We start from the raw sequence: 11,017 nt of genomic DNA on the forward strand, positions 1-11,017 counted from the left end.
GTCAGAGCAGAGTTAGTAAATTGGGGAGGACAGGGAAGCGCTCCTTTAATATAGCCTTCCAGCCCGTTAGCAATGATGAAATTTTGCATCTTCATACGCCAGACCAAAAAGTTGGAATCATCGAGTTTGACAGAGATTGTCTAGTTGACGAAAGGAAACCCAAAAGTTGGTTGCCTAGCAAGCGTTGGGAGGGACAGAGAGGAGAGGAAACGACTGCTGCAGAGAAAGTTGTTGTGGGAACAATGGTGACCGAAGGAGTGGTCATCGGAGCATCCGGCGAAGTTGTTGAGCCGGTGCTAATTTTGGACGCCATAGTTGGGAACTACGATGGTTGTGATACCATGATAGAAGGAATTGAAATGATATTTCTAAATTCCTTGAATACATTAGAAAAAGGTGCCCTGTTGGTGGGGACCAATACACGCGCAAAAGACACCTGGCTATTCTAGAAAGTCTTTGTAATTAATCCAGGGATTATATGGAAAAATATAATTAAGGAAAAATTAATATCATGGTTTAACAAAAAATAAAACAGAACCAATCTGTACCGGTAGTACTTGTAAACATGCACTTAATTAGATAGGAATTACCAGTGATACACACAATTCGGAGTTATGGACCACATCCACATCAAATAAATATTAAAAAAAAATCAACCAATTCCAGATTCTTACAAATTTTAGTAAAAATTAATAATAACAAATAACAACAATAACATCTCTACATCTACATCTTTCTACTTAAATTAGTAGTAGTTACACCATAAATAAATCCAATAATAAAGCAAGACTGAACCAATATTCAAAGTTGTAAATTTTAAATAAATAAATTTAATAAACTGGGTTAAAATTGTTTTCACTAAGTACAATTGATATTGCAAAAGAATTACTACTGAGAATACTACTGTTTATATACCCATAATTAGATGATGTGGTGATCCCAGAATTTAATAAACAGATCCCACCCTTAAAATAAAATAATTGAAAAAACAGACACACGCACTTATATAAAGAAATAAAACTCTATTATTACCACTAATTTTAGATAAACTACTATAAACCAAAACTAGTCGAAAAAACAAAACCAAAAAGTTCAGATCTAATAGTATATATAAACTTTTTTTTTTGACCAAAAAAAAAACAAAACTTCTTTTTTTTTTTTTTTACAAGAGGACTTCTTTATTAAATATCCAGCTAAACTTGGCACTTTGCGGCTCCATCTTCCTCGCCCGCTCATCGGCTCGCTCCTGCAGCTTCCTAATCCTCGGTGCCAAGCCACAAACATAGTCCTGAGCCCGCTGAGCCTCAGCCGTCAACCCTTCCATCTTCTCCAACCTCCACCGTCCGATCAAGAACTCCAAGATATCAGCGTAGTCATCAGCTGTATACACACCGAGCCGCTGAGCCACAGCCGAGAAGTGCTCGAATAATTTGGGGTCGCGTCCATCGTACATGAGGTGGGCCGGCATTGTGATCTTCTTCCTCATCATATCAGCGATTGCGAGCATGGCATTGTTGGGGTCCACTTCTAGAAGCTTCTCCACGATCTTAGCATAGGCATTCTCGTGTCGTTTCTCGTCGGATGCAATGGTCCCGCATATACGCGCCAACACTGGATCCCCGCTCTCCTTGGCCATGCGGGCTGTGCTGCCATGTGAGACAAACGTGGCACGTTCTTGGAATGACGTGTACACAAATCCCAAGTACGGGCTGTTCTCCGTTCCCGGGTCCTGAAAAAAACGACACTAAACACTAAAAACGACAATACGATATGCATTAAAAGCTAAAACGACACAAACGTACCATGCCAGCTCCGATCAAGTATTGGACGGTTCTTTCGATCATCACCATGTCGACCCGACCAGTTAAATATAAATAGGTCCGAAGCAAATCTCCATGGCGATTCTCCTCGGCAGTCCAAGCCCGAGTCCACTGGGCCCACGGGCTTGAGCTAGCTCCGGTCTCGTCCTTAACGCCGTCCAAGGTGTTTATCATGGTCTGGTACGTAGGCAATGCGTCTTCCGTGATCATATCTCCAACAAGGACGACGAAGTACTCATCTGGAAGCTCGACCGTCCGATCACGCAATGCACGGACCTGATCAAAGAACTCTTCTTTGGGCTTTGCCGGGTCGGGTAGAAAATCTTGGGGCTGCCAGCATTGGTCCACGGGCTTCAGCAATGGCAGAACACAATTGGAGGCCCAGCCCTCAAGCGACTTAAAGATTTCAACTTTCTCAGGCGGCATCGAATGCGTTCTCTGGAACTTCAGCGGCGGCGGCGGGGCTGCCACGGCGGAGACTCGGAAACTGACGAAGGGCTTCAGTGGGTCCACCTGGAATGTTTTTGGGCTTTGGAGGCCACCGCGTTGGGCCCATTGAAGATTTCTAGGGCAAGAGGAGGAAGGTGCGTGCATGGCTGGGGAAGAATAGAAACGAAGGTTTTGGTGTCTTAGTCAGTACTACAATCACTGAGCAGTGTCTTTGTTATTTTTATAAGGAGAAAGACTTAACATTCGACCTTATTTTATGCTGTAATTACGAAAAATGCCATTCCAACATAGTAAATATTAAAATTTGCTTGACTGAATGAGATTAAAGGGTAATGAAGTAATTTTAGAAATCAAAAAGGTCAGGTGGAAGTTGGAACTAATGTATATATTAGATGTTGTGGGCGTAGAAAAACCAGGGGTGCAGTGGTTTTTTTCTTTCTTTTTTTCCTAGGAGAGAGAAGAGAGAGAAGAGAGAGAAGAGAGATTTGACTATTTATTTCTGTGGGTTTTTTTAGCTATTATTTAAACTTTCTAATAATTAAGTCCCAAAAAATAATTTTGTTAGTTTGCTATTTTTATTTCTTTTTTAAATACATAAAAAATTCAAAAAAAAAAAAAATCAATCTTAAAAATTTTTAAACATTTTAATTTATAACAATATCACATATGACATTAAAAATATATATTTTCATGATACTTTTAAAAATATTTAATATTTTTATAAATCAAATTAATTTTTTATTAAAAAACTTTACCTACATTCTTTTAATATTAATAATTGAATTATCTCGTAATCATTGATATTTATCATGTATATATATTTTTTATTTTATAATTTTTTTTATAATGCAATTTATAACTAAACATATATGCACACATAAGTAATTTTATATTATACTATTCACTTATAAATTGCATTATTTAAAAAAATATATATAAAATAAGTAAGTATAGACATAATAAAAATTAATATTATCAAGATAATATAATTATTAGTATTAATTAAAAAAAACAACAATATAAGTAAGAATATTTTTTTTAATAAAATATTAATTTAATTTAAAAATATTAAATTTTTAAAAATATATCACGAAAATATATAATTTTTAATAACATATTTGTTATTATTATAAATTAAGTGTTTAAATTTTTTAAAATTGATTCACAAATTATTTTGTAAAATTTTTATGTTTTTTAAAAGAAATAAGAAATAAAAATAATATGAAAATTTTGGTTGTACAAATGAGAGCTGCCTCGAAAGAAACCCCTTTTTTTAGAGAGAGAAAAATATGACACTTGACAAGTGAGAAATGTGCTTTGGTTTTGGTGGGTTTGAATTACTATCGAGACTTGACAACGCAATATCATAATTAAGTTTAAGATATTCCAATCTAGATTGTTTGGTCTCTCTTATGAAAGTTACTGAAATAACACGTGATATTTAATGAGTCACAACGACCTCTCTCTCTCTCTCTCTCTTCTTTATTATTATTATTATTATTATTATTATTATTATTATTATTATTATTATTATTATTATTTTGTAGTGAATGAAATTAGTAAATGTTTGGTCTAATTGAGAAAAGGCATTTAATTTTTTCTTGGGGTCAAATTTTTACAATTAAACTTTGTCATTGTTAATGGTATTGAAGAGCAATTCCAAGATTGTTTGAGAAAAACACTACCAAGAATGTGATTAATTTATTTTAATGATTTTTATAACGTTCCAAATTTACTAATAAAGCTTAGTGTTTTGATTAGCGTGCTGAGATGGCATAAATAGATTTATATATGGATTTAATTGTGATTATGTGAAATATATGAGTTATATTAATATGTAATTATTTAAGCATGCTTATGTGTATTAAATGTGATTGTGCGGTCGTATTTGTGAAAAAAAAAATGTATTTTCGTAATTTTGACTCATTAAGGGTATAATTGTAAATATATATGTTATGTGATTGAGACCAGATTATTATATGGATATATTTGTGATAAATGGCTTAGGTCGATCATTTAGAGCGATTTGGCGAAAAAGTCATAACAGGGATTTATACTCAGCCCGGGGTATTTTGGTAATTTTGCGTAGATTGGGAATTTTTGGAGCATTATTTGAGGAAATATTCATATTTGAAGGGTTAGAAATTTAATTGGGAAATTAGGGGTGTAAATTAAGATTTAGTGGGATTAATGACAAAATGACCAATTTACCCTTGGGACTAGGCTTTGAGGTTTAGTGGGGCAAAGGGTAAAATGGTCAATTGACCATTGGTTTAGACCCAAGGTAGATGTAGCCTTTGTTGGAAAAAATTCATTGCAGGATCTTTATTTATTTTCATGCAATTTACATATTATCAAACAAACATGCAAATTCCTAGAACATGCTCCTATGAAATTGATACAAATACAAAGTAAAGTAAAAACTTACATTACGTAGCGGAATTGGAACAACTACATCCTTCAATCTCTCTAACCCTTGATTCATTTCTGTAGCAAAGTATTATCAAGAGATTGAACAAGATCAGCAACACAGTCTTCCTCACCAAGCCTTTGATCAACTTAGAACTAGTGTGGGCTGATTCTCAACACATGAGATAGAGATCTAGAAAAGAAGAAGAGATTGTGACTAAGAAAAGATTAGAGTGTCTAGGTTTTCACTTACCCAAATCAACTGAGACTGACTTGCTTATGAAAACCCTAGATATCATATTCCTTATATAAGCAACTTAATGGGATTTATTTAAATTTAATTAATTAAAATTATAAACAAAAATAAAAGCTTGGGCTGCCATAAATGGATTTGGGCCCAATCTCTTTGTTTTGAATTTAAATCCCAACTGGGCCTAAATTCAAAACATTTTATTTATTTATTTTTAATTAATTAATTAAATCATTATTCAAATTAACTAATTATAATTTGAAACTTGATTTAATATTATTTATTTATATTGATACCAATTTATCAATATTAATAAATTTACCCAAAGATTCTCTTTTATTCTCTAAATCTCATATCTCTGAAAATTTTCCAAAATTGACCTAGTCAACTTTAAAAATCCTAATTGATAATTAAATCAATTAATTGAGACATTCTAGATGATTTACTCAAAGGTGATGCGGGGATCATGGATCCATGAAATCAAGCTCCAACAAGTTACCGTGAATTTATTTACGAATAATTTCACTACCTTATTAATTTATCGTGACTCCACTATAGACTTGGAATTGAACTATTGAATTCATAGAACGTATTTTCAATACCATAAATACGTTATCCATTGTTATAATCATTACAATCAGTCAATCATCTATCGATGACTTACTAACGAGCTGAGTGCAAATTACCGTTTTACCCCTCATCAGTATTTTATCCTTAACTCTCACTAAGTTCCTTATAAATGATATTTCCGTGAACTTAATCACAGAAAATGAGATCTCAATCATTTAACATTTTCAACAAAGCAATTAAGGAAATCATCTTTTCACTTCTCATACAGAAGTTATAGATTTCGTATCTATGAATAATACTCCCACTCAATTACACTAATAAATCTCCAAGATGTAAGTATGGGCTAAACCGTAGGGTAAGCTGGTAATGAACAAGTCAAAATATTTAAATAATATAATTAGCAGAATATTATCACTCATAATTAAGATCGACTTAATATATGGTCAACGTTGTGATATTGATTAGATTTGATAACAACGATACTTATTTATCAATCAATAATCAATATCGGTCCTAGTCCGATGTAACTAAATACATCCGATCTTATCTACTTGGTCGAAGCCTTGGACAAGACATCACACCCTGAATGTGTAAGTAGATCATATCGTCGATTGCCTAATCAGTGAAATCCAATGCACTGATCTAATCTTAGGACTCGTTCTTTTGAACATATAATTACAACTATAATCCACTGTGACCTAGTCACTATAATTGTAACTATCCATATGTTCGGGATTTTATAAATGTTTGTATTATTTCAATAACTGTGTAATAAAACAAGCAAGCAACACAATTGTCAAACTAAATGATTTCTACTACTTTTATTGATAATATGAAACCGTGCTATATGTCCGACATGGTTTTATAAGGGCATAAAACCCAACAAACTCCCACTTGCCCTTTTAAAACAAATGGGACATGTTTCTCAAAACCATGCATTCTACAGGCTTCACAATTATGTTTTCTGCTTATATCTTTGTAAAGGGATATGAAAGATTGCCTTACAATGCTATCTTCATCACCTTCACTTCACACCTTCTCCACACATTGTAATGCCCCGGATTCCCTATTGTGGTTAATGGCTGGTTTAGTAGGCCGGGAGGGCCATAACTGTTTAATTACGCCATTAAATGTGTTTATGCATGTTTATGAGAATTATATTATTATATGATGTTAAATGCATGCTTGTGAGTCCACATTTGTTTACAGGGGTATTATGGTAATTTGGCCCGTTGAGGGTATGATTGTATATTTGTATGTGCGATAATGATATATTGTGAGACCACATTATAATGTGGATTGGTTCGAGTATTCCGACATGAGACGATCGTTAAACGTGATTATCGGTTTGGTCATAACAGGTTTGAGCTCGGGGCTCGGGGTGAGTCTCGGGGTGATATTAAAGGTTATAGCGTTACCGGGGATTTTAGGGTAACGGGTTATGAAATATTGGTGTTTGAGGATATTGAGATTAGCGGGAATTGGGAAGCGTTAATTATAATTAACGGGTTAAGCTAGAAGTACCAATTTTACCCCTAGAGTAGTTTGAAAGGCTTTAGATGTCACAAGGGCATTTTGGTCTTTTTAGGGGAGGATATATATAAGGTTTAGTGGCTGAAGGCTGTGGAATAAAACAGTGTAAAAACAGAGTTTTGCCTCCTCCATTCCCGTACATCACCCTCTTCATTACTCCTTTGAGGTTTTGAGCTCTAGGAGTGGGATCAAGCTAAGGAAATTGAAAGGCAAGGTTGGAGCACTTGTTTTAGCTGGTGTGGGAGGTTTAAAGCTAGTTCCAAGGTGAGTTTTTACTATATATCACAGCTGGTGCTCTGTTTTATCTTTGGTATTTAGTTCATGGTTTTTGATGTGGGAAGTGAAGATTAAAGGGAGTTCTTGGTGTTAGATGATTGGGTTTTGGTGAGGAGGTGTTATAGGTAAGGTTTGGGGGTTCAATTACATGTTTGGAGAAGGTTTTAAGATGATTCAAGGGACTGGTTTGAAGGGAAAAACACAGGGTTAAATTCTGGTTCGTGTGTGGCCGACCTGCTGATCTGGGCTGGGCGCCGCGGCGCAGCAGGGGTGCGCCGCGGCCCTTGGCGTTTTGCAGGCAGGGAGCCTCTCTGTCTGGAGGCGCGCCGCGGCGCAAAAGCAGGGAGGGTCGCGGCCCTTAGAGCCAATTTTGCTAAAATAAGGTTTTTAGCTTGGGGATTCAAACCATAGGCCTCGGGGTTGGACCTAGTACCCGGTTGGGTAGTATTTGATGTCTCGGGGGCTGGGATTTGGTTTGGGAACCCTTGGTTATCATTTTTATTGATGAATCCTATATTTTGGTTATGACCAGGTGACCGTCGAGGAATTTAAAGGTTGATCGTTCTCAGGGGTCGTTCATATTATAATACTCACTCGAACCAGAGGTAAGAAAACGGTGTTTTAGTCCAGTTGCACCCTGTATAGATATATGGCATGCATGGTTTGATATTTGAGGCATGCTGGTTGATATATGTGGACATGGATTGCATATTAAGTGCTAGTGAACGCTGATTATCTGCTTAAGACACTGACTAGTCAGGGACCGACTCTAAAGTCGAGAATCATGCATTGAATGGCTCTATAGCATTAATGTCTGACCGACCCTAGGGTCGAGAAACTTATAAGCGCTTGCCTGGTCTACGACCAGATGATTATAGCCAAGGTATATGACCCCGGTGACCGTTTGTCACAAGGCTAAGGGACGTTGTCCATAGTTTCGACTCTAGAGTCGTGAGGAAGGTTATGTTGGTGACTAATCACCTTGCACCTGTCCTAAACAAACTTATAAATGAAACACTTATCGATTAAGCCCTGGTGACCCTATCGTCACATGGCTAGAGGGAGTGATGCTCATTATTGTGACTTTTGGCTATTGTCACCTATTCGTTGGACTGATAGTCCTGAAGGAATAACTGTGATTATTGTTGATATTATATCATGCTATATTGTGTTTTCTTGCTGGGCCTCGGCTCATGGGTGCTATGTGGTGCAGGTAAAGGGAAGGAAAATCTTGGCCAACCCTGAGTGGAGAGCTTGGGCGATGTTATGTACATACAGGGCCGCTTGACCGCCACGGTCAAGGAGTTCTCAGAGGGACTAAGGGTTTACCCTATTTTTGTCGCTTAGGCCGGCGGAGATTGTATAAATGGAACTGTAGCAACTCTTTTGTAACTTGAACTACTTGTAAACATTTTAAAAGGCTCATGACCAGTTTATTTACTTAATGAAAAGTGCCCTTTCCTTTTTACTGGTTTTACACCTTAACCTGTTAACGACACTTAGATCACGTTTTTAGCCAAAGGACTCGGGTAGCGGATCAAATTTCCGGTTCACCGTTCTCCGTAATTGTTCTGGGGTAGCCAGGGCGTTACACACATCCTCGATAATGTGGTACTTTCTCTCTATATGCTTTGCTCTTTTGTAGCTTCGAGGTTCTTTCGAATTCGCTATTGCCTCATTACTGTCACTAGAAAAAAAAAGAGTGGTTTAACCATTTCTGGAATAACACCGAGATCCGTATAGAACTTCCTTAGCCAGACTATTTCCTTAGCCGCCATAGACGCAGCTATGTACTTAGCCTCCAAAGTGGATTCTAAAATGGCAGATAGCTTAACGCTTCTCCAAATCATAGCTCCACCCCAAGAGTAAACACATTTTTCAGAAGTAGACTTCTTGTCATCAACATCAGTCTAAAATCTGAATATGTGTAGCCTAATAGGTACAAAGATCCACCTGAAAAAGACTAACATATAGTCTCTAGTCCATCAAAGATACCGACTTCCATCTATTATTTATTTCCAAGGTTTTACTGACACTTGCTCACCACTCCCACTGCATAGAAGATCTTCGATCACAACACACAACATAGCATGCATTAGACTTCTAATTTCAAATGCATAAGGAATTCATTACATCTTCTCTTTCTCTTGAGGAGTCTGTGGAGACTGCTGCTTAGAAAAATAAATTCCATGTCAAGACACTAAACATCTCTTCTCGGAATTTGTTACAGAGTAATGACCAAGCACCTCACTAAAGTAGGTCGCTTGAGTTAGAGCTAAAGTTCAGTTATTTATTTCCCTGATGTTCTGGATACCAAGAATACGACTTGCTACAACGAAATTTGGAATTTTGTTTCTAGCCAGTTCTTTATGTTTGATAATTTCTTGACATTGTTTCCAATGAATAAGATATCATCTACATAAAGGATTCAAAACACCACAATGTCTTTTTCCCTAAGTTGTCAAACACAAGGATCAACTACATTTTGTTCAAAAACTCAGGTCTTAATGTCTCCATTTAACCTTAAGTTCCAGGAGCGCGAAGCTTGTTTAAGTCCATAGATTGACTTACTCAGCTTGCCGAATTTCTTGTCCAACTACTTTAAATCCTTCTGATTGATGCATGTTAATTGTCTCATCAAGATAGCCATTAAAAATGCTTCTTTGATGTCCATTTTCCTTATCTCTTAATCAAGAGTTGTGGCTATGGATAAGAGTATACTAAATGAATTTTAACATGGCTACTGGAGAAAAAGTTTTCTCTAAGTCAAATTTCTCTCTCTGCCACGAGTCGAGCCTTTAATGTATCGACCTTTCTATCAGCTCCTCTCTTCTTCTTATAGATCCTCTTGCACCCCATGGGCCTAAAGTCCAATGGCACATCTACAAGATCTCAGAAAAATTAAGAGTACTTAGACTTTATTACCTGGTACTTGGCTTTGAGTCAAAAATCCCTTTCAGACTTACCCATTGCCTATTTAAAGGCCAATGAATCATTGTTACTTGTGTCCCCAACCAACTTGTGGGTTTCACTATCCATATCATAGGTACCGGGTTCCGAGAAATCCTCCCACTATGACGAGGCATCGTAACTTTCTGACTTGGATTAGTGGTTTATAAATGTACCTTGTTTTCATCGACTTGCGTCGGTAAGGATGGAACAATAGTTTATCATTTTACCGTCTAATACTATTTTTCTATGAGACTTGAAATTCATTATGTAGTCGTTATCCAGAAAAGTAGCATTTGTAGAGACAAACACTTTCTTGTCTACTGGACTATGAAACAAACCACCCTTAGTACCTTTAGAATAGCCATCAAACAAGTAAACCCTCAGCTCATTGTTCTAGCTTTCTACCTTTTTCCTCATGTCAAAAATATGACACCACCAAATTCCATAATGACGTAAACCAAGTTCATGACCATTTCATAATTCTAGTGGTGTCTTGGAGACAGCTTTTGAGACGGCACAACATTTAAAAAAAAATATATCACATGCGGTCTAGGTAGTTTGTCTCTAGAAAAGATCTAGGTAAGAAGTTGGTAGAGTTTAATAGCTTATCATAGAACACACATTTTCATAAGCGTGTGATTCACACTACTCATCTATTCTGTTGCGGAGTCCTTGGGGCAGTTGTTTTAGACAAATCTTCAAGTTCAATTAAATGATCTTGGTTCTGATTATCCAAATATCCTCCACCCCTATCAGA

At 36.3% G+C, this 11,017-nt stretch overlaps 1 protein-coding gene across 1 annotated transcript; it reads right to left on the bottom strand.

The window, feature by feature from the left end:
- Positions 1–868: 868 nt before the first annotated feature.
- LOC133803505 (stearoyl-[acyl-carrier-protein] 9-desaturase 6, chloroplastic-like) lies at positions 869–2,469 on the bottom strand. Its single transcript, XM_062241571.1, has 2 exons — positions 1,803–2,469; positions 869–1,729 (listed from the first exon to the last, which is right to left on the bottom strand). Exons 1-2 carry the CDS (start codon positions 2,412–2,414, stop codon positions 1,163–1,165), a joined length of 1,179 nt encoding a protein of 392 aa, XP_062097555.1. The 5' UTR covers positions 2,415–2,469; the 3' UTR covers positions 869–1,162.
- Between the last annotated feature and the right edge of the window lie 8,548 nt (positions 2,470–11,017).

Source organism: Humulus lupulus, chromosome X (assembly GCF_963169125.1).
Source record: "Humulus lupulus chromosome X, drHumLupu1.1, whole genome shotgun sequence".
Lineage (NCBI taxonomy): Eukaryota > Viridiplantae > Streptophyta > Magnoliopsida > Rosales > Cannabaceae > Humulus > Humulus lupulus.